The 25,527-nt window shown below is 36.3% G+C and overlaps 1 protein-coding gene and 1 long non-coding RNA gene across 2 annotated transcripts in view; one reads left to right on the top strand and one right to left on the bottom strand.

Annotated features, from left to right (window-relative positions):
- LOC311083714 overlaps nt 1-25,527 on the bottom strand; it is a 176,974-nt gene that overhangs the window by 99,066 nt on the left and 52,381 nt on the right. The window lies entirely within an intron of this gene.
- Nucleotides 7,236-25,527, top strand: part of LOC311083677 (protein NLRC3-like) — a 51,171-nt gene continuing 32,879 nt past the window's right edge. Inside the window, exons 1-2 of the mRNA XM_084115408.1 lie at nt 7,236-7,321; nt 17,392-17,790. Of these exons, the coding sequence (XP_083971534.1) occupies nt 17,489-17,790 (302 nt within the window). The 5' untranslated portion in view covers nt 7,236-7,321; nt 17,392-17,488. The remainder of the gene's footprint in view (nt 7,322-17,391; nt 17,791-25,527) is intronic.

Below are 25,527 nucleotides of genomic sequence, written 5' to 3'. Positions count from 1 at the left end.
TATCGCTGGCGATACGTCCGCGATATTAATGCGATATGGCTCAGCTTGTCAGTTAACTACGGTTCTTTGTAGTAAATGCCGCTCCATCTGAAAGCAGGTGATGGCGATTTACTACTAATCAAGGAACCGGCTTTACTGACGAGATGCGCATGACAATATCGCGATTTAAATCGCCCAGCCCTAGTTGATTGTCACCGTTGTTGAGATTCATACGCTGAATCTTGATGTCTGTGCTGGTTTAAATCAAGCAGTAGTTCAAAACCTTTTTTCTACACCATGTATTTTTAAAGTTCTTCAGATTATCTGTTGCTCACTTACAGATATATTATACTCAATAATATTAAATATTTATTTTTAATATTATAATTAATATTATCACTTGCTCAAAGTGAGAGATAAGACTCTTTATGAGATCAGTGAATCTGGCCACAATATGACGAGTATTTCATCATCACCTGATCACATTTTCTCTCTGATTTTCATGCCATAACGTTTGTGTTATATAACCACACAGTTAAGGCAGTCAGAGTAAATCTAAAGTTAAAAAGTCAGAGAGCCCAACTAAAGCAAACACTCATCTCCATAATGGTAACTTCAAACTTTATTATTTTCAATAAAACATCAACGTTCTGGTAATTCTCAATAATTAGATTACAGGAAACCACAGCTGGCAGGTTTTTATTTTTTATATAAAAGTTCAGTTCAATGTTCAATGCCATAAAACCTAAAATATTACTACCGTATTTTTTACGGTAAAGTACTGGCAAGCTGCTAGTTTTTTACCGTAAACTTTAGTTCAGTGCCGTAAAAGCAAAAAAAATTCTACCGTATTTTTTACGGTAAAGTACTGGCAACCACAGCTGCCAGTTTTTTTCCGTAATATTTAGATCACTGCCGTAAAACCTAAAATATTACTACCGTATTTTTTACGGTAAATCGCTTTCAACCAGCTGCCAGTTTTTTACCGTAAACTTTAGTTCAATGCCGTAAAACATAAATATTTATACCGTATTTTTTACGGTAAAGTACTGTCAACCAGCTGGCAGTTTTTCACCGTAATTTTTAGTTCGATGATGTAAAACTGTAAAATTAGTAAACATTTGCTACCGTATTTTTTACGGTAAGGTACGGTAAATGCAACGGTAAGTTTTTTTTTTACAGTGTACTTCCAAAATCCGTACATTTAACAGTATATTAATGTAAAATTACATGAAATGTCCCGTGAGAGCTATTACCCACATAGCAACATTGTGTCGGCCCAGATCCGGCCCACATCTGGCACACGTGGAAAGATGATCTGGCCCACATGCAGCGTGGATCTACGGCACTTGAGTGGGCCACTCCTGTTTGCCAGATCTGGGCCACAAGCAGGCCATAGCAATGCCACATGTCAGCCAAGAGCAAAGAAATAAACCAGAACTGAACCTTATCTGAGACACAAAGTCTGTATATATTAAATATGAAGTCATCTCAGCCTTAATAAGTTAACAAAAAGAATCACTGAAAGAAAGAAGAGAACAGAAAAAAGAGACGAGCAGAAACACAAGAACTACAACTGACTTCAGACACAGCCTTAGATGAAATCAACTGAAGAGAAAAGAAGACATTAAATCTGTGAAGATCTCAGCAGAGGAGGATTAAACAACTCCATAAACAGCATTACCAGCTTCACTTATTACTAACCAGACTGACTATTTCTGTCAGACGTCTACAGTAACAGAAGTTTTTATTGAGAATTAACAGAGTTTAACTCTGTTTCATTTGAAGTCACCATAACAGTGATTAGTGCTTCCAGTAGTTGGGCTCTTAACTCGTATTATATCTTTTGTTTTCTTTGGCCACTGTGATAGTGTGTTTGTCAAACACATTTGCAGCAGCAAAGAAAGCTAAAGTGAAACGAGATCAGGTGATGATGGTTACTTGTTGATGGTTTTATTATCATCATGAAATAATCTGTTTCACTGATATCTTTGAAATCTAAAAATTATGTTGTTCAACTAATATATTCATATTACATACATCTGCATACATACATAACATCTGCAGCGTGAGATCCAGCAACATTATAACAATCAGTTAGCAGACTTTAACAAACATGAGCATGAAGCATTACTGTTTGATGACAAACACAGACATCAATAATCAACATATGAATCTCAACAATGGTGACAATCAAAAGTACCTTGCTGCAATGCATGCTGGGTACCAGCATAGTACAAAACTCCCAGCATGCATTGCAACATGAATAAATTATGCAGCTGAATTGTCCTATAATTTTGATTGATTCTAAATATTTGCTTTTATTTTTTGCTGTTGTTTTTGTTGTGACATTTAGTAGCTTTTCAGTGATGTTCTGAATTATTCTGTTTATTTAAAAAAAAAAATATTGTCACCATTGTTGAGATTCATGTGCTGATTTTTGATATCTCTGTGTGTCACCATTGCTTCATGTTTTGTGCTCATGTTTGTTAAGATTTTCTAACTGATTGTTATAATATTGCTGAACCTCATGCTGCAGTAACACAGGCTTTGTGGTGAGAATGTATTAATGGTACAACACAATTGATAGATTCCAAAGACATCAGTGAAACAGGTTATTTCATGATGATAATAAAACCATCAACAGGTAACCATCACCACCTGAACTCATTTCACTTTAGCTTTCTTTGCTGCTGCAAATGTGTTTGACAAACACACTGTCAGAGCAGCCTAAAAAGACGAAAGATATAATACGAGTGAAGAGCCCAACTAATGGAAGCACTCATCACTGTTATGGTGACTTCAAATGAAACAGAGTTAAACTCTGTTAATTCTCAATAAAAACTTGTGTAGGCGTCTGACAGAAATAAAGTCAGTCTGATTAGTAATAAGTGAAGCTGGTAATGCTATTTGTGGAGTTGTTTAATCCTCCTCTGCTGAGATCTTCACAGATTTAATGTCTTCTTTTCTCTTCAGCTGATTTCCTCTAAGGCTGTGTCTGAAGTCAGTTGTAGTTCTTGTGTTTCTGCTCGTCTCTTTTTTATGTTCTCTTCTTTCTTTCAGTGATTCTTTTTGTTAACTTATTAAGGCTGAGATGACTTCATATTTAATATATACAGACTTTGCAGAATATTAAATGACTTTTAAGAAATCCTTTATATTATATCAAAAATTCCAGGCATTTACACATAATCACAGTTATGCTGTAACCAACAACATAAATCGAAGTCAGAAAGAAGGATTTTAATGAGTTCAGTGATCAAGTTCAAATGATGATTGTCATAATATGACCAACACCATCAGATCACTTTTTTCTTTGTTCAACTGGCGATTATAAGCCAGATACAACAGCCAAACAAAATCTAAAGTTAATAATATATGGGTCAAGAGTCCAACTAAAGCAACCATTGATCGCCATAATGGTGGCTTACAATTTGTGATTTTCTCCTTCAGTGATTCTGCTTGTTAACATCAGGTGTCTTCAATAATGTTCAATCATCACTAAATTAATCACTTAATTATCTCATTAACTTAAACACTCTTGAGTGTGGACTCATACACTCCCAGGAGTGTTAATTTAACACAGGAGTGTTTGCTGTGTACAAAGAGCCGTAGTTAACTGACAAGCTGAGCCATATCGCATTAAATATCGCTGGCGATACGTCCGCGATATTAATGCGATATGGCTCAGCTTGTCAGTTAACTACGGCTCTTTGTAGTAAATGCCGCTACATCTGAAAGCAGGTGATGGCGATTTACTACTAATCAAGGAACCGGCTTTACTGATGAGATGCGCATAACAATATCGCGATTTAAATCGCCCAGCCCTACCATATTCCATTAAAACAGTAATATACTGTAGAAAACAAAACTAGCCTACAGGAATATACTGTGAATTAACAGCGCTCAAAGTCGACAATCAGAGGCTGTTTTCCCAAACACACCCTATACCCTCATTCACTATTCCCTACATTAGTTCACTAATATAGTCCACTTGAATGAAAAGAAATGAGTGAATTGAGACAGTGATGAACACCTGATAAGCAGAATCACTGAAGGACAGAGAAACAAGAAAAGAAAAAAGAGAAACACAGAAACTATACAACTGACTTCCAGCCACAGAGTGTGAAACCAGTTTACAAACCAGTTTAACATTATTTCTTTCATACATGTACAAAAGTTCTTGTTGAGAATTTACAGAGATTGAGGCCCCGTTTACACGTACATGGTTATTTTGAAAAACGGAGACATTTCCCTTCGTTTGCACCCTTCGTTTACACGCAAACGGAGGATTCGCCAATGAAACCGATTCTTTCTAAAAACTCCGGCCAGAGTGGAGATTTTGAAAATCTTCGTTTGCACGTTTGCATGTAAACAGAGAAAAACGGAGTTTTAGGCAGCGACGTCACGGAATGTGACCATTTTCGGGATTCTGATTGGCTAAGGTGGGCTTGAGCTTCTCGTTACACTGCCACCTACAGGTTTGGCATGCTCTTGACAGCATATACACAGGTTCGTGTGCACGATGTTATTTTTGAAAACGAAGAGGGGAGAAATGTCCGTTTATGAAAATAGCCATCCACGTGTAAACGTAGCCTGAGTTAATAATAAAGTTTGTTGTCACCATGATGGAGATTAGTATTTGCTTTAGTTGGTCTCTTGTCCCTTGACTTCTTGCCATTCATCTCTCTCTGGCTGCTGTATCAGTGAGTTTATAAAGCACGTTTGTTATAGCAAAAAAAAGTCAAGAGGAAGTTGATCAGGTATTTTTATTCTTTTGTGATGATGTCACAATCATCTTGGACTATCTGATTTTCAGATTTGTCTTGTGTATATTCATTGAAATTATGGGTATGTCATATTTAGCATAAATATGTGTAACTTCAAAATGAAATCAATATTTCTGTAATCAGGTCTTCTGAAGAATATTGTAATCATATAGTGCATTCAATTTTATTTTACTCCTGCTTGACTCAGACACACACAGATTTCAACAATCAGCACATGAATCTCAACAATGGTGAAAAGTTTCATGTCGCAATGCATGCTGGGTTCCAGGATAATATAAAACTCCCAGCATGCACTGCTGCATGAATAATACAAAATAAAGAAATATTGCCACCATTGTTGAGATTAATGTGCTAAATTGTGATATCTCTGTGTTTCTAAAACATAGTTTTTTGGTTTATGCATGTGTTAAAAAAAATGAGTCATAGTAATTTATTGCTATAGTTTCACAGTAGTGCTAATGTAACACTTTTGATCGAGGATAAAACTCTGAATGAATAAGAATTAATTCCTTAGTGAATGAACAGACAATATGATGATTTTGTCATCATAAGCATTATAACTGCAGTCATTCATAAACTGTGTGCGCACAAGTGTGACTTGCAAAAACACAGCTCAAGCAGCAAAAGAAAAACTAATGTTTTAGCATCAGGATCCCAACTAAAGCAAACACTGATCTCTATAATGGTAACTTCAAACCAAACATTTTCAATAACAACTTCTGTATGACAGAAATAAAGTCATACTGGTTAATAATAAGTGTAATAATGTGTAATGGCTGGAAGTCAGTCGTAGTTATTGTGTTTCTCTATTTTCTGTTCTTGAGTTTCTCTTTCCTTCAGTGATTCTGCTTATTAACAGTAGGTGTTCATCACTAATGCTTAACAATCACTTACATATTCCCTTAATTATCTCACTGCAACACTGTCTCAATGTTACTTTTTACTCTTTGTAGTGTGGATTTCCCTGTGGGGTTGAAAGAGTTAACAGTGTAAGATAAAAAGACACACCCACAAAATGTATTTTAACAGTAATAAACTGTGAGTTATAAAACAGGTATATACTGGCAACACTGTTGCCAGTAGTTTACTGTAAAAAAAATTTTTTGGGGTCACCGTTGTGCAGAAGAGTAGAGCCTGTGCTTCAGTCCAGGAGAAGATCTACAAACATTGATGATTTGCTGCATGTTGCTTTATCTAACAGGCAATGACTGTGTAGTTGCTGGTCCAGTGGAAATCTTTTTATGTACAATAGTTTTTTAGTGGTCTCAAATGAAAGAAGTTCACAGTAATACTTTGCTCACATTATTAATGCATTATACATTTTAGTTAATACATTTAAATGACAGTTGGTCAATTTAAGGCAGGCGGTTTCTGCAAGTGTAATTAGTTCATTTGAATTACAATTTAGTGCATTTTTACAGAAACAAACTAGACTACAGTAAAGAACTGTACAATTAACAGTATTTTTCTGGCAACAATGTTGCCAGTATTTTACTGTAAAAAAACCCGGTAAGGTCTAACAGTGCATGACTCTGAAACAACAGCTGATGCCGCCATAGGGATGCCGCCTGTAATTTTCTCCAGGGATGTGGAAGGAAAAACACTGTGACATTCCTGATTGGGACACACACTACATGTACAACATTTACAGCATGTAAATGAAATACACTGTCAGATATGGAATAATATGATCTATCTGATGTCATGCACGATTGCTTATATTTTTCTCCTTCTTGTGGTGTTTTATGACTGTGTGGAAATCAATTGTATGGTGAATTTTCGCCATCTACTGGCTGAAGTGTGCATCGAGGCTTTATTCAAAGAAAAACAATAAAATTACAGTTGTACAAAACAATGTATATGTATTTATGTAAGTAAGTGTATCTAAAACACACGCTACATTTACACATTTGGCTGGTCGCCTACCTTTTTATCTGACAAAATGCACATTTTTTATCAGTTCCGGCATTATAATGGGAATTGAACACATTGGTGTTGTTAGTGCCTCTCTCTACTGACTGAGCAACAGGAATAACTTATAGATTTATCAAACAGGGGGAAAACACACAAGAACAAGAATGGTGATAATGAAGATAAAAGATAGGCTAAACCACAATGACATTTATTATTAAAAAAATTACCACAACAAAAAGACACTGTAACATTAAACATACTGTAAGGCTCAAAAGGTAAAACAGCAGAGCAATCATTAAACAGAAAGAGAGAGATTTCCTCAGTCACATCAGGCTCATCTAGCATAATATTAACAAGCTTTAAATAAGCTTTTTCCAAATTCACATGAATTTATGTGCCAGGTTTAATAGTGATATAATCATTTCCAAATTTACTTTTAATAAAGGTTTTTGTTTTGTTTTTTCAACTGGCTCTGCAGTAGATCGTGTAGCACGTCACCACGTTCAGTTCAGTTTGGGGCGGAGCTTGTTTTTAGCAGAACTCACGTGACTCATATAATGAAAGCGAAAGCACAGCAGTCGTATCTTGTGGACGCCATTTCAGAAGATTCAGAAACAGAAATGTCTTCACGGGTTACGGTAAGTTCGTTAAAACATTTTTTAGCTGTATTAATACTGAGCATTTACTCTAAACATGTCGAACTTCGTTCCAGGCAGGTTTTTGAGCACGTAAATCACGACTTCAAACCAGACTCACGACTTTGTACTAGCGTTTCAGGCAACCTGTAATCCGTGTTTTTCCAACCTTATACCCGTGAAAGTGCATTGGAACGGCAGTCAAACCAGTGACTTCCCACCCGTGAACTCGTACTAGATCGATGTACTCCCAGTTACGAGCGGAAACTCAAACAAGGTCACATGTCACAGTTTGATCGATATACAATCGAAACTCACTTCACGGAAACAGTGAACAATGTTTGATAATAATCATCGATTTTTAACAGGCTCATTTAATATGTTATTTTGTAATATTATGTTTTTTAGTCTTCTTTGCATCGATCCTGATTTGACTTTTATTATGTGAATTGGTAATCCTTATAAGAACTAATTTGGGAGATAAACACGTAAACATAGCATTATATGTCCATTAATGCTTCGAGACAAAAATAGATAATATATTTAGATCACTGAAATATGAAGACAGTATAAATGAGGGCCTGTCCCAAGACCCACGGTCTTTGCTTGATGATGTACTTGATCATGCTCCCATTCATCCACACATATGCTCTTAAAATATAATTTAATTGAAAATTCAACTGAAATCCAAGATGGCAGCACTGTGTTTGTCTTGTCTGATCTTTTGATCTACAGTCTTCTTTTGATTTGTTTAGATGTTGAGAGTTTTATTCCAAGAAGGCGTTTAAAATGTGGGCTCTTTCTTGAATTGAGTCTGGATTAAGTCAGATTTGTTTTAACGGACTTTGAGCTACTTATAATCTGCTTGGTGTTGCGTGAAGCGTGCCTACCTGTTAACGTTACTCTACCCTGGGTCGTCATCCACCTCGCTTTCGCTTTCGCTATGGGAAGCGGTTGCGTTATACGACGGTGAATCGGAAAGTTGGCTGTCCGGTTTTGCGCGGGGTGAAGCGTGCTTACCTGTTGCACAATTCCGGCTTGACGTCTCATCACCACGTTGTTGCTTTGGAAAGCATCGGCGTTAAACAACAGCACGGAAAGGCACGGCATCTACTTGAAGAACCCCCGGATTCATAGATCATCTTGGCGGTGGGGATTATAGCAGTCAAGGTCGGTGATGTTTCTTGCCTTATCTAAACTCTCCAGCTGCTGATTGCCCGTAAACAAGACTCATATCTTCCACAATATTGCTCTGCTCGTTGCCCTTTTGTCGGGGTCGTGGAGCTGTCCGAGCGAGCTTAATTTGTCTCGGATTTAGTCTGAACGATTTTGACTTCAAACGCTGGTAATATGAAGGTGTTGCTTTTTTGCACGGTAATCTTCATGCTTGGACTATGGGACACACCAATAAAAACGGAAGAAAAAGCGATTCATTTGTCGCGTCTCCATATGCTTCTTCCATCCAAATGTACGGACATTATTTTTATATTCCGGGCTGTCAGTAATTCCGCGTTAATGGACACAAGGACAAAAAACTCACTCATCTTTACTCTCATCCCTAAGATCTCTCTATCGGACTCTAGAAATGATCAATGTAGTATAACATCAAAAAATGTAAGGCAGCGATATCTGATAATGTTGCTGCTTTTGTTGGCCGGTATTAATCCAAATCCTGGTCCAGCGGGAATTGTTTCAACTCCTTTAGATTTTTCAAATAGATCAGGCCTTGGCATTGTACATCTAAATGTTCGTAGCCTGTTGCCAAAATTAGATCAGATACAAATATGGGCCACACTGTAAAAAAGAATACATTGATTTTATTGATATCTAATTAATAAAAATGAGGCAACAGATTACAAGCAATATTATTAATTAAATTTAACAAATTAGAATTGAGTAATAAGTAATAAAATGAATTGGTTAAAAGTTAACCATTTAAAATGAGTAAAATTTACAAAATATATTTTATTGCCAACATTGAAGACACCTGGTGTTAACAAGCAGAATCACTGAAGGAGAAAACCATAATTAAAGTCACCATTGTGGAGATAAGTGTGTGTTTTAGTTGGGCTCTTGACCCTTAAATTATTAACTTTAAGTTTCTTTTGGCTGCTGTACATGAGTTATAACAGCCAGATGAACAAAGAGAAAAGGTGATCTGATGGTGTTGGTTGTGTTTGAACATAATCATTATTTCACAATCATTTGACCTGAATCAATGAACTCATATAGAGTCCAATTTATAAGTTAGATTTACTTTATTAATTATAGCAGCACTGGCCTTGTACAACATAATATTTTTAACTTATACAATGTAAGGCAAATAATTTCTAAAAAGTTTCTCTGACATAAAAAGGAGACACACAGACATCAATAATCAGCCTGTGAATCTCAACAATGGTGACATTTATAAAGCATGTTGCAGTGCATTCTGGGTTCCACCAATCAAAACTCATTCATGGCTCCCATCATGCATTGCTGCATGAATAAATAATGAGCTTATGTTCAGAGGTGATCTGTTCATCACCATTGCTGAGATTCATACGCAAAATCTTGATGTGTGTTTGTGCCTAAAAAAAAACAAAAAAAAAAACACCATGCATACATATTTATTTATTTTTTATTATTGATTTGATCATTTGGATTTCATTGAAACAGCTAAAAATATTATACTGCTGTAATTAATAAAGTTAACTTAACTCATAAATTGGACTCTATATGAGTTCAGTGATTCTGGTCTAATAAATGTGAAATAATGATTATGTTAAAACACAACCAACACCATGAGATCACTTTTTCTATTTGTTCGTCTGGCTGTTATAACTCATGTACAGCAACAGAACAAAACTGAAAGTTAATAATTTAAGGGTCAAGAGCCCAACTAAAACACACACTGATCTCCACAATGGTGACTTTAATTATGGTTTTCTCCTTCAGTGATTCTGCTTGTTAACACCAGGTGTCTTCAATGTTGGCAATAAAAGATATTTTGTAAATTTTACTCATTTTAAATGGTTAACTTTTAAGGAATTAATTTGATTAATTATTACTCAATTCTAATTTGTTAAATTTAATTAATAATATTGCTTGTAATCTGTTGCCTCATTTTTATTAATTAGATATTAATAAAATCAATGTATTCTTTTTTACAGTGCAAGACGACTAAAGCAGATGTTTTGGTTATCTCTGAGACGTGGCTTAAAAAATCAATCTCAAGCCATGATATTGCATTAGAAGGGTATAATGTGTTTCGAGCTGATCGTAAAAGTAAAGGGGGTGGAGTTGCAATGTACATTAAATCAAACTATCATGCAACTGTTCTTAAATCAGTCTCTTTCCCTAAACAGTTTGACTTATTGGCCATCGACCTGGAATATGGAAAGGATTGTCATCTATGTATAGTAGGTTGTTATAGACCACCAGCAGCTATTAGTGATGCTCTCACCTCATTGTCAGATGTCCTAACTGACCTACTTTCTAAAGATCTTGTATTATTGGGTGATTTGAATTGGAACTGGCTGACTTCAAATTCAGATCAGTTCAAAGCATATTGTGATTCTGTGAATTTCACTCAACTCATTGAATCACCAACACGGCCAAATCATAAGAACTTAAGCAAGTCCACTTTAATAGATCTTATACTAACAAATAAACCCCATAAATATACCTATTCAGGGGTTTTCCCTGATGATGTCAGTGATCATTGCACTATAGCGGTTATAAGAAATTGTAAAATTCCCAAAGTAAAACCTAGAATTATTATAAAAAGGAACTTTAAATTGTTTGATATTCAGGGGTTTCTGCATGAGTTGTTTACATCTGACTGGGACAGACTGTTTTTATTACCTGATGTATCCATTGCATGGCAGTATTTTCACACTTTATTCATGAAGATTGTGAATAGACATGCACCTGTTAAGATTTTTAGAGTAAAAGGCCGCGATAATCCATGGTTCTCAAATGAATTATCTGAACTCCTTCATGAAAGAAATTTGGCTTGGGCCACTGCGAGGAATTCAGATACAGAAAGAGACTGGGTAGCATTTAGAGTATTGAGAAACAAATGCACAGCTCTTGTACGCAGATCTAAATCTGAATACTATCTAAAAGAAACCTCACAAAATCTGAATAATCCTATAAAATTTTGGAAAACCATCAAATCACTTTCACCTTCCACGTTATCTAATGATTTTCCTGACCAAATTTTAGTAAAAGATAGTCTCATTAATAATAAGACGGATATGGTAAATATTTTCAATAAACACTTTATTTCTTCAAGTTCTATTTATAAAGAAATTCCTGTGAGCGTTATACCAAATCCATCTCTTCTGAGAGAAGATAGTCCGACTTTTAATTTTTCTCCAATTTCAAGAAGTGAGGTTTTAAAAGGTTTAAAAAATTTAGACATCAAGAAGTCTGCAGGGCCTGATGAAATTGAGCCATATTTTCTGAAATTAGCTGCCGAGATCATTGCTGGTCCATTAGCTTATATTTTTAATTTATCATTGGAACAGAATATTGTTCCTGATGTTTGGAAATCTGCTTTGGTTGTACCCCTGTTGAAAGGCGGTGATCCAACCATATTAAATAATTATAGACCGATTTCGAAGCTATCAGCTGTGGCTAAAATTTTAGAATCTATTGTTACCGAACAGCTAAAGGAATTTTTAATTAACAATAGCATTTTATCTAGGTTTCAGTCCGGTTTCAGAAAAAATCATAGTACAGTAACTGCCACAATGAAAGTTTTAAATGACATTACCTGCGCCTTAGATACTGGAAGATCATGTGCTGCAATGTTTATTGATTTGACTAAAGCTTTTGATACGGTCAATCATGGTATTCTGTTGTCGCGTTTACATTGTATTGGTCTTTCTGAAACCGCATTAGGTTGGATTAGGAACTATTTAAAGAATAGGTGTCAAAGAGTGCAAATTAAGGGGTCTATTTCTGATAAGCTCACCATTGAATCTGGTGTGCCACAGGGGTCCATTTTGGGTCCCCTGTTGTTTACATTATATATTAACAATCTTGGTGATAATCTATCAGACGCAAGTATTCATTTATATGCCGACGATACCATTATTTATTGTTTTGCATCTTCTATTGACAATTGCATTTTAAAGTTGCAGAAAGCATTTGATTTAGTTCAGCGTAACCTATTTTCTCTAAAATTAGTCCTGAATGATAAGAAAACAAAATACATGGTATTTTCTAGGAAACACAAGCCTGATTCTTCTCCACCACCTCTTTACACTCTGCAAGGTAATTTTATAGAACTGGTCTCCTCTTACAAATATTTAGGGTTTGTGTTGGAAGAGGACTTATCATTCAAGTTACATGTTAAACAACTGTTGTCTAAGTTAAGGCTACAGCTGGGGTTTTATTTTCGAAATAGTGCATGTTTTTCACAGTCAGCCAAGAGAAAGTTGGTGGAATCTACCTTCTTACCTATCTTAGATTATGGAGATGTTTTTTACAGAAATACCACTAAAGCTCTCTTACAATCATTAGACTCTGTTTATCACTCTGCTCTAAGATTTATAACTTGCACAAAATATCACACTCATCATTGTGCACTGTATGAAATGGTAGGTTGGCCTTCACTTCACATAAGAAGGTACAAGCATTGGCTCATACTTGTGTACAAGGCATTAGTCGGCCAGCTTCCTCAATATATGAATAGTTTAATAACTTTTAATAGTCAAGGGTATAATCTACGTTCAAGTAGATATATTCTTTTAAATGTTCCTTTAATGAAGACAGAGTTTGGAAAAACTGCTTTTATTTATAGCGCATCAGCTGCTTGGAATGAGATCCAAAGATCATTGAAACTTGATGTACTTATTTCAATTAATGAGTTCAAGTTATATCTCAACCAAACATTCAAATCGGTCTGCACTTGCTCTTAACGTTTAGTCTTGTTTTATTGCTGTATATGTGTGTGTTGTGTAATTTGTTTTATGTAGTTATGTATATTGTGTGCTGCTACCTTGGCCAGGGCTCACTTGTAAATGAGATATTTATCTCAATGTGATTATTTCCCTGGTTAAATAAAGGTTTAATAAAAAATAAAAAAAATAAAAAAAATGTGTGTGAAGACCGGAAGTGTGTGTGGAGAACTTTTGATTACATACCCGATGGGAAACACATCAAATACAAGTAACTTTTCATGTATTTAGATGTGTTTACTTTTCAATATTTTGTACGAAAATCATCTTCTAAATGACTGTTCAGCAGATCCTGTGTGACAGAAGAAACACTTGATTAATTGAAGTGGTTCTTATTAGGTCATGATAAATTAGGTTATTTAGCAAAATACATACTAATCTCGGTACCCATTAATTATAACAACACTTATAACTTATTTTACAACCATATATAATATCCAATTAATTTAGTTTTTCTAAAATAAACTAAAAAATTCTTGACATCTCAATTTTTCAAAGCAAATTCCTGAACATCCCACATAGCAACATTGTGTCGGCCCAGATCCGGCCCACATCTGGCACACGTGGAAAGATGATCTGGCCCACATGCAGCGTGGATCTACGGCACTTGAGTGGGCCACTCCTGTTTGCCAGATCTGGGCCACAAGCAGGCCATAGCAATGCCACATGTCAGCCAAGAGCAAAGAAATAAACCAGAACTGGACCTTATCTGAGACACAAAATCTGTGTATATTAAATATGAAGTCATCTCAGCCTTAATAAGTTAACAAAAAGAATCACTGAAAGAAAGAAGAGAACAGAAAAAAGAGACAAGCAGAAACACAAGAACTACAACTGACTTCAGACACAGCCTTAGAGGAAATCAACTGAAGAGAAAAGAAGACATTAAATCTGTGAAGATCTCAGCAGAGGAGGATTAAACAACTCCACAAACAGCATTACCAGCTTCACTTATTACTAACCAGACTGACTTTATTTCTGTCAGACGTCTACAGAAGTTTTTATTGAGAATTAACAGAGGTTTAACTCTAATGTGTTTCATTTGAAGTCACCATAACAGTGATGAGTGCTTCCATTAGTTGGGCTCTTAACTCTTATTATATCTTTTGTCTTCATTGGCTGCTGTGACAGTGTGTTTGTCAAACACATTTGCAGCAGCAAAGAAAGCTAAAGTGAAATGAGATCAGGTGATGATGGTTACCTGTTGATGGTTTTATAATCATCATGAAATAACCTGTTCCACTGATATCTTTGGAATCTATTTGTTTTGTTCCATTAATATATTCACATCACAAACCCTGTGTTACTGCAGCGTGAGATTCAGCAATATTATAACAATCAGTTAGAAGATTTTAACAAACATGAGCACGAAAAATTAAGCAATAGTGACACACAGAGATATGAGAAATCAGCACATGAATCTCAACAATGGTGACAATATATATTTTTTTTAAATAAACAGAATAATTCAGAACATCACTGAAAAGCTACTAAATGTCACAACAAAAACAACAGCAAAAAAATAAAAGCAAATATTTAGAATCAAACAAAATTATAGGACAATTCAGCTGCATAATTTATTCATGTTGCAATGCATGCTGGGAGTTTTGTACTATTGCATTGCAGCAAGGTACTTTTGATTGTCACCATTGTTGAGATTCATACGTTGATTATTGATGTCTGTGTTTGTCATCAAACAGTAATGTTTCATGCTCATGTTTGTTAAAGTCTGCTAACTGATTGTAATAATATTGCTGGACCTCACGCTGCAGATGTTATGCATGCAGATGTATGTAATGTGAATATATTAGTTGAACAAAATAATTTTTAGATTTCAAAGACATCAGTGAAACAGGTTATTTCATGATGATAATAAAACCATCAACAGGTAACCATCATCACCTGATCTCATTTCACTTTAGCTTTCTTTGCTGCTGCAAATGTGTTTGACAAACACACTATCACAGCGGCCAAAGAAGACAAAAGATATAATAAGAGTTAAGAGCCCAACTAATGGAAGCACTCATCACTGTTATGGTGACTTCAAATGAAACACATTAGAGTTAAACCTCTGTTAATTCTCAATAAAAACTTCTGTAGACGTCTGACAGAAATAAAGTCAGTCTGGTTAGTAATAAGTGAAGCTGGTAATGCTGTTTGTGGAGTTGTTTAATCCTCCTCTGCTGAGATCTTCACAGATTTAATGTCTTCTTTTCTCTTCAGCTGATTTCCTCTAAGGCTGTGGCTGGAGTCAGTTGTAGTTCTTGTGTTTCTGCTTGTCTCTTTTTTCTGTTCTCTTCTTTCCTTCAGTGATTCTGCTTGTTAACAGGCTTATTAAGGCTGAGATGACTTCATATTTAATATACACAGACTTTGTGGCTCAGATAAGGTCCCGTTCTGGTTTATTTCTTTGCTCTTGGCTGACATGTGGCATTGCTATGGCCTGCTTGTGGCCCAGATCTGGCAAACAGGAGTGGCCCACTCAAGTGCCGTAGATCCACGCTGCATGTGGGCCAGATCATCTTTCCACGTGTGCCAGATGTGGGCCGGATCTGGGCCGACACAATGTTGCTATGTGGGATGGGAACGTGTGGTATGCTTAGCCTCAAATACTGCTCTGATGGGATATATTAGAGTGTGTGGATTTAGTGTGTGTTAATGTGGCGATGAACTTTGGTATTTATCAGGGAGTCTGGGACAGTCTTGTATATTTACTTCTATTGAGGATTTTAAAACTCCTGTAACTCCCCTGTGATTTCACTTAATTATCCAGTAACAAATGATTTCACCACAAAATGACCTACTGTTATTTTAAAGATCACACAATATTCAATAGCAGTTTAGGAGATAAATACATTGAAAACTGAACACTTTTTGGGAGGAAGGATTAAAGGGATAGTTCACTTTGAAAATAAATTTTGGTATGTTTTAGCTTACCTCAAGGGCATCCAAGATGTATGTGTCTTTTTTTCCGCAGTAGTTTCAATTTTGATATTTTTAGGTCAAACCGTTCTTGTCTGTCAGTCATATAATGCAGGTCTATGGTCACTGTCTCAAAACACAAGCACAAAGTCCAAATTAAAATAATTCCCCATCGTCCAAATTAAACAATTCCCCATCGTAAGTACACATTGATGGCCTAAGACACGAAACGAGCGGTTTGTGTGAGAAAATGAACAGTATTTATATCGTTGTTATCTCTTGAAAACAGCACACGTCCAAATGATCTGACGGCGCGGGCGGGTATAGATATATACATAGATGTCGCCTTGGCTACGGTTTCGTTCCAATGAACTGCAGTAGCGAAGGCGACATCTAGTGTATATATCTATACCCGCCCGCGCCGTCAGATCATTTGGACGTGTGCTGTTTTCAAGAGATAACAACGATATAAATACTGTTCGTTTTCTCACACAAACCGCTCGTTTCGTGTCTTAGGCCATCAATGTGTACTTATGATGGGGAATTGTTTCATTTGGACGATGGGGAATTGTTTTAATTTGGACTTTGTGCATGCTCTTTGAGACAATGACCATAGACCTGCATTATATGACTGACAGACAAGAACGGTTTGACCTAAAAATATCAAAATTGAAACTACTGCGGAAACAAAGACACCTACATCTTGGATGCCCTTGAGGTAAGCTAAAACATATCAAAAATTAATTTCAAAGTGAACTATCCCTTTAAGTAGGCCTATGTGTTAATCAGCTGATGAAACATCACGCATACAAGACAATTAAAAACAAAAATCAGAAACATCTAGAAGTAGCACAACTGAATAAACAAAATATGCCTGATGTTTTATTATAAGCTGTTTTTATTATATAAGTTTTTATTAACTGACTATAACTGGGAAAGGCAATGATACGGACAAGAGGTCAGACGACTGAAGCTTGTGTTGAAAGAAGCCCAATCACACTGTGAAATTTACTCTATGCATTAGAGACAGCTGTGATTTATTCTGGTGGTGTTTCACTCTATTGGATGAAGTACAGAAATACAGACAGTCTGCTGTACTTTAATTTTAACTGTGAATTTACAGAAAATTTTAATTTATAATTTACTACAGTGTGTCAAATTTAGTTGTGTATTTTGTATGTTCTCTGTATCCACAAACAGGTCTGAAATCAAGTCTCTCATCAAGGAGGAAGAGGAGGACTGTCTGTAAAATGAGTGTGAATGACGAGAGAGAGAAGAGGAGAACTGTATTTGTAAAATGAGTGTGTGTGAGGAGAGAGAGGAGGAGGCGTCTGTTCACACTCAGAGAGCAGCATCTCCAGTATCCAGCTGTGTGTCTATGAAGAGTAACAGATCCATGTTTCAGCCCCCTGAATTCAGTGATGGACCGTCTTCAGGATTCAGCTGTGTGTCTATGAAGAGTAACCACTCCATGTTTCAACCCCCTGAATTCAGTGATGGACCGTCTTCAGGATTCAGCTGTGTGTCCATGAAGAGTAACCACTCCATGTTTCAACCCCCTGAATTCAGTGATGGACCTGCTGTGACCTCTGACCTTGTGTGAGTATCATGAAGCTGCTGAACTATCTGCTATAGTTAAACTTGAATGTGAAATTACTTAACCTGGTGAGACAATCGCAGAAGTCACTTTCTCTGAAATGTTAGTAATTAATTTTGTAAAGAAACAATGAAGAAATATTAAGAGCTTTAAAAAATATTTTTTAGCTCTGGTCGACACACTAATGTTCTTAAACCCGAGTTCACACTGCACGATTTTAGCCCTGATTTTCACTCGCCGACAGATTTTGCCAAATCACAGACAAATGCCTGAAATCAGAGGCAAATCGGTGCTCATTCACGCAAGAGACAAACATGCAGTTTGCGTTATCAAAGACATGATCTAAAAGAAAATCGTTGATGAGTCGTGAGATATTTGGCATGCTAAATATCTGGAAAATCTTGCTGTGTGAAACGTGTTCTGACTGAAAATTACATCAGTGATGTTCTACAGCCAATGAGAGATCAAGATACAGGGCAGCGGGAAGTTCGGGGAGAAGTTATAGACCAGAATATTAGAAAACACAAGCTTTACAATTATATCACAAGCTTTACAATTATATCACAAGCTTTATAATTTATATCAAACAAAGCACAAACATTTGCTTGACCAGCAGCACATTACAAAATTATTTATTTACGCCCAACTCTCTTTGCAGAACACACAGTCCTTGCTCCCCTCGTCTCCCCAACCATTTCCTCCTTTTTCTCCTTTTCACTGCAAATCGACGCACAGACAATTTGGATTGCAAGCTTTTTTTTTTTTTCAAGGCTACCATTTTTAATAACAATTTCAGTCTCGCGTGTGTTTGGTTGTGAAATGTAGTTTGCGGACCAAACAGAAGTTGTCGGTGATTCTTTCTTTTGTAAAGTCATGCAATGTGAAACCCCCTGTCGCCGATCCATCGTGAAATGTGCACACAGCAGCAGCTGAATGTTCCCCCGGATAGTCCCGCAGGGTGAAAAGAACAGTGACCCGACTACTTTAAAAATCGTGCAGTGGAAACTCTGCATTAAGGTTACTAGAAAGCTACAGACATGTGAGTTTTTATCAGGGTTGGAGCAACACTCATCAGGACTGACGTTGGCTACGCCTACTATAGATGATACACTCTAAAAAACACTGGGTTAAAAACAATTGGGTTGTTTATTTAACCCAGCAGAGTTGATTCATTTTCAATATTCATTTTACCCTTTTTTTTTTCTTCTTTTTTTTTTTTACTTCATACATGATTTAATTTCTGCTGATGAACTTAAATCCTCTAAATTTAAAAACAATACTCGATACAACCACTGGCTTGCATATTTTACAGTAGCCTATATAGTATATTTGTTATCATTTTTAATTCATATTGCCAATATTTAAGCTAGTTTAACAAATATTATCAGTAAAAATGGAACATTTATAAGTAATTCAAGTGTAATCGACCAGTCTCTGTTGTCCAGTTTCCACCGTAACGGCGCTGGATCTCATGCCGGCACTTGTGTCATGTTTAGCGGAAGAACTTCTTTACAGTTATATCATAAGCTTTACAATTATATCAAATAAAGCACAAACATTTGCACAAACATTGACCAGCAGCACATTAAAATATTGTTTATTTACCCCCAACTCTCTTTGCATAAACACACAGTCCTTGCTCCCCTCTTCTCCCCAACCATTTCCTCCAGCATAATCTTTTTTTTCATTTTTCTCATTTTCACTGCAAATCAGCACACAGACAATTGGGATTGCAAGCTTTTTTTTTTCAAAGCTACCATTTTTAATAACAGTTTCAGTCTCGCGTGTGTTTGGTTGTGAAATGTAGTTTGCGGACCAGACAAAAGTTGTCGGCGATTCTTTCTTTTGTAAAGTCATGCAATGTGAAACCCCCTGTCGCCGATCCATCGTGAAATGTGCACACAGCAGCAACTGAAAGTTACCCCGGATAGTCTCGCAGGGTGAAAAGAACAGTGACCCGACTACTTTAAAAATTGTGCAGTGGAAACTCTGCATTAAGGTTACTAGCAAGCTACAGAGAGTTTTTATCAGGGTTGGAGCAACACTCATCAGGACTGACGTTGGCTACGCCTGCTATAGATGATACACTCTAAAAACACTGGGTTAAAAACAATTGGGTTGTTTATTTGACCCAGCATAATGGGTTGATTTTACACAGCATAGTTGATTCATTTTTAATATTCATTTTACTTTAAAAAAAAAATAATTATACAATTAATTTTCATATTAATGTCTACTGATGAACTTAAATAATTTATAAATCCTCTTATCTTGCTGAAATCTTGACGGATTTACAAACGGTTTGGTTTCTTACAAACGTCATTAACGTGGCTATAATTCTTTCATATGGAAGTCCATTGTTATAATTATTCATATGTATGCAGTGTCATAGCTACATCTCTGACGTTTATAACAAACCAAACTGTTGAAAATCGGTAGAAAATTGAGCAAGTTATGGTTATTTAAAAATATGCACCATGTTACGAGTGAGCGAGCACCCTGTGGTAAGATGGCCGCCGTGTGCGGACGTCGACCTCCATTGGCCAGCAGCGCGCACGAGACATCTAGCCTTTATATGATATCTATGATAACTGCCATCTGCAGTAGCCTAGGTACTGTAGGTGGCAGTTGTCGCGAGGTTAGTGTGTGAGTTCAGATGATGAGTGACAACGCGAAAAAAATTAAATTAAATAAAAACAGAGACGGATGATGGACGCTACGACAGAGACGGAATTGGCACTCCTGCCAAAAAACCAAAACCCTCACAGTTAAATACCGCGAATGCAAAGTCTGTAACAAATTTGTACAATAACTCACTAAAAGAGTAAAGAAAAGTTATGTGAAATGAAAAGAAAAACTGTAAAAGAAAAGCAATATGAAATGAAAAGAATGTGTGGAATGAAAATAAAATGTAAATGTAAAGACAAGCAATGTTAAATGATGATGATGAGATGAGAGAGATGAGATGATTAGATATACTTTATTGTCCCCGAAGGGAAATTTGTTTTGGACTCTGTCCATTCCGTAGCTTTACAGAGACAACACAAAAGACACTGTACAAAAAAGAATGAACATTTCCTTAGCGCATCCTCTCCCAAGCATTCTCTCATATACATTTAAATAGGTACGTATGTATAGTAGTAGACACATTAAAGCCTTCCATTGGAAGGATATAAGGATAGGATAGAAGGATATAAAACTTTAAAACTGTTACTTAATTAAAAACTGGCATATTGCACACAAAAACACACAACTGATATATTGCACACCCTCCATATGGCCTACAAAAATACAAAACTGACATATTGCATACTCCATAGCACCCATCAAAATACACAACTAACATATTGCACTCTCCCTAAGGCCCATAAAATACACAATTGGCATACTGCACACTCATAGTACCCCTAAAATACACAACTTATGTATTGCACACTCTATCTGGCCTACAAAAATACACAATTGGCATATTGTACATTCCATGGCCTACAAATCGCACAAATGACATATCACACACCTCAACAACCAACTTATTGCACACCCCAAAAGCCTACAGATTGCAAGAAGAACATATTACACACACCTACATATTAGAGTTAATGAGCTTGAAAATACGCAATGAACAGAAAATACGCAAATACGCCTTTAAATAAATGCTCTTCATATTGTGTTTTCATTTAGGCTATAATGAATGTTCACTGCATGTTAAGTGGTGATTTTAGCTTTCTTGTAGGCTACACCTGTCTTAAAATGTAAGGGATACTGGAGCTTGTGCACTTGTGTTGTGTTCAGCGGGGGAACTTCTAACTTCAGACCGCCGCCCTGCGTTTCACTCGTAGCTGAAGTATGCTGCGACTGGCTCCATAACCTGGCCATAAACAAACAGTGTACAGTTCTAAGAACAGATTTTAACATCATACATATTTATATTCTGTATATTTTTTAATAAAATCATATATTTTATGCAAGGCATCAGGCATTTCCATCACGCGAAAAGACCGTCGCGAGTCACGCGACACTAGTGTAGGTGACTCACATTCCACCCCTGTATGTTGCTTTGCATAAAATTAAATGATATACAGCACAATAAAGAATTTATATATAAAATAAAATGTATACAAACCTGTATTTTACCGAAGACATGCAACATTTTGACGGAGCTGCACTGCTTTCTCCTGAAGAGGTTGCAAAAAGCCTGCGATAAATAACTCAATCCCTGGGTTGTTATCATAGACTGTAAAAAATAGGTTGTTATGTGATGTCTGACCCAAGATCTGGGTAACACAAGAAAACTACCCAAACACTGAAAAAATAACCCCCAAAAATTACCCAAAAGGCTCAACCCAGAATTTCAAAAAAAATAACCCAAGATTTTTTAGAGTGTAGTCTTGGAATCCACCCTATTCTTGAACATAGACTGTCACAAATCCAAACTTAAAGGGTTGCTGAACCTAATGTGCTGCTTTACTTTTTTTTTTTATATATATATTAATATAAAGCCTGTGCCTGGGCACTCTAACACTGAAAAAGCGGTAAATCCAACCAAGTTGTCTTTCAAGTTTGTCCCAAACAATCAATATGCTCTGGGAGTTTGAGGCGCAGTAGCCAATATGGCCACTAGGTGACATTCAAACTCCATTTAGTGATTTAAAAACTCATGAACACTTTGGACCACTGGCCTCTTTTAATAGAAGACACATAGGATTTTATTGCTGAAGTGAAAGAAAGCAGCAATTAAAGTAAAAATAAAACCAAACCAAATTATAACCAAAAAGTTATAGTAGCTTAAATTAAAATACTTATTGTGAAGAAAATGTTCTACACTGGACTTGCACTAAATGTAAATAAAATTAATAAGTTAGTGGTCCGTTCCAGTTAAGATATTCTAAAGTAGCTCCTCAAAATAGTAAATAAACATCAATGACTGACACAAATATTAGTTATGATTCTTCTATATTGTTTTTTTCTGCTATTCTTCTTTGCTTCTTCACCAGTGCTCTGTGAGTTATTGACTGATTTAAAAAGTAGACATAAATAAATAAACACTGTCAAAAGCATCAACATTGAAAGTCATCTGATATCATCACAACATTTATTTCCATCAAGAGGTGCATTAATTGTTGGTCAAGATCTTGTAGTGTTAATGCAAGAGTCCAGCACTGTGTAAAGTCTCCTCCAGCACATCCCAAAGACTTTCAATGAATTTAAGATCTGGACTCAGAGGAAAATGATTCTTCATGCTCCTCACAACCATTCTTTCACAATCTGAGCCTGATGAATCTTGACATTATAATCCTGGAATATGGCCATGATGTGTCTTCCTACATGGTTGTTTAAGAAATGAAAAGCTACACACTCCATCAATTAGGGTTAGAAGAACTGTTGCCCAGAGGTGTAAAGTCCAGGTTCAGAAAGTAAAGGTCCTCCTCAGTATTTTGTTCCAATCACCTGGATTTGCTAATTATCACAGTTTTTCAGCCAGGAGACAGAACTAATTAGTGAATCAGCTGCTGACCCACATAGCAACATTGTGTCGGCCCAGATCCGGCCCACATCTGGCACACGTGGAAAGATGATCTGGCCCACATGCAGCGTGGATCTACGGCACTTGAGTGGGCCACTCCTGTTTGCCAGATCTGGGCCACAAGCAGGCCATAGCAATGCCACATGTCAGCCAAGAGCAAAGAAATAAACCAGAACGGGACCTTATCTGAGCCACAAAGTCTGTGTATATTAAATATGAAGTCATCTCAGCCTTAATAAGCCTGTTAACAAGCAGAATCACTGAAGGAAAGAAGAGAACAGAAAAAAGAGACAAGCAGAAACACAAGAACTACAACTGACTCCAGCCACAGCCTTAGATGAAATCAACTGAAGAGAAAAGAAGACATTAAATCTGTGAAGATCTCAGCAGAGGAGGATTAAACAACTCCACAAACAGCATTACCAGCTTCACTTATTACTAACCAGACTGACTTTATTTCTGTCAGACGTCTACAGAAGTTTTTATTGAGAATTAACAGAGGTTTAACTCTAATGTGTTTCATTTGAAGTCACCATAACAGTGATGAGTGCTTCCATTAGTTGGGCTCTTAACTCTTATTATATCTTTTGTCTTCTTTGGCTGCTGTGACAGTGTGTTTGTCAAACACATTTGCAGCACCAAAGAAAGCTAAAGTGAAATGAGATCAGGTGATGATGGTTACCTGTTGATGGTTTTATTATCATCATGAAATAACCTGTTTCACTGATGTCTTTGAAATCTAAAAATTATTTTGTTCAACTAATATATTCACATTACATACATCTGCATGCATAACATCTGCAGCGTGAGGTCCAGCAATATTATTACAATCAGTTAGCAGACTTTAACAAACATGAGCATGAAACATTACTGTTCGATGACAAACACAGACATCAATAATCAACGTATGAATCTCAACAATGGTGACAATCAAAAGTACCTTGCTGCAATGCATGCTGGGTACCATCATAGTACAAAACTCCCAGCATGCATTGCAACATGAATAAATTATGCAGCTGAATTGTCCTATAATTTTGTTTGATTCTAAATATTTGCTTTTATTTTTTTGCTGTTGTTTTTGTTGTGACATTTAGTAGCTTTTCAGTGATGTTCTGAATTATTCTGTTTATTTAAAAAAAATATATATTGTCACCATTGTTGAGATTCATGTGCTGATTTCTCATATCTCTGTGTGTCACTATTGCTTAATTTTTCGTGCTCATGTTTGTTAAAATCTTCTAACTGATTGTTATAATATTGCTGAATCTCACGCTGCAGTAACACAGGGTTTGTGATGTGAATATATTAATGGAACAAAACAAATAGATTCCAAAGATATCAGTGGAACAGGTTATTTCATGATGATTATAAAACCATCAAAAGGAAACCATCATCACCTGATCTCATTTCACTTTAGCTTTCTTTGCTGCTGCAAATGTGTTTGACAAACACACTGTCACAGCGGCCAAAGAAGACAAAAGATATAATAAGAGTTAAGAGCCCAACTAATGGAAGCACTCATCACTGTTATGGTGACTTCAAATGAAACACAGTAGAGTTAAACCTCTGTTAATTCTCAATAAAAACTTCTGTAGACGTCTGACAGAAATAAAGTCAGTCTGGTTAGTAATAAGTGAAGCTGGTAATGCTGTTTGTGGAGTTGTTTAATCCTCCTCTGCTGAGATCTTCACAGATTTAATGTCTTCTTTTCTCTTCAGTTGATTTCCTCTAAGGCTGTGTCTGAAGTCAGTTGTAGTTCTTGTGTTTCTGCTTGTCTCTTTTTTCTGTTCTCTTCTTTCTTTCAGTGATTCTTTTTGTTAACTTATTAAGGCTGAGATGACTTCATATTTAATATACACAGATTTTGTGTCTCAGATAAGGTCCAGTTCTGGTTTATTTCTTTGCTCTTGGCTGACATGTGGCATTGCTATGGCCTGCTTGTGGCCCAGATCTGGCAAACAGGAGTGGCCCACTCAAGTGCCGTAGATCCACGCTGCATGTGGGCCAGATCATCTTTCCACGTGTGCCAGATGTGGGCCGGATCTGGGCCGACACAATGTTGCTATGTGGGGAGTTCATGGCTGGAATAAACATATGGCAGGACTTCTACTTTCTGACCCCTTGTCTTTACACCTCTGCTGTTGCCAAACATATAACATGCTAGAAACACAATAATGATCCAGTCATGCTGCGTTCCAGTCCAAAATTGTCATGC

Source organism: Abramis brama (genome assembly GCF_963993115.1).
Source record: "Abramis brama genome assembly, chromosome: 1".
Classification (NCBI taxonomy): Eukaryota; Metazoa; Chordata; class Actinopteri; order Cypriniformes; family Leuciscidae; genus Abramis; species Abramis brama.
This window is presented reverse-complemented; position numbering and strand designations above follow the sequence as displayed.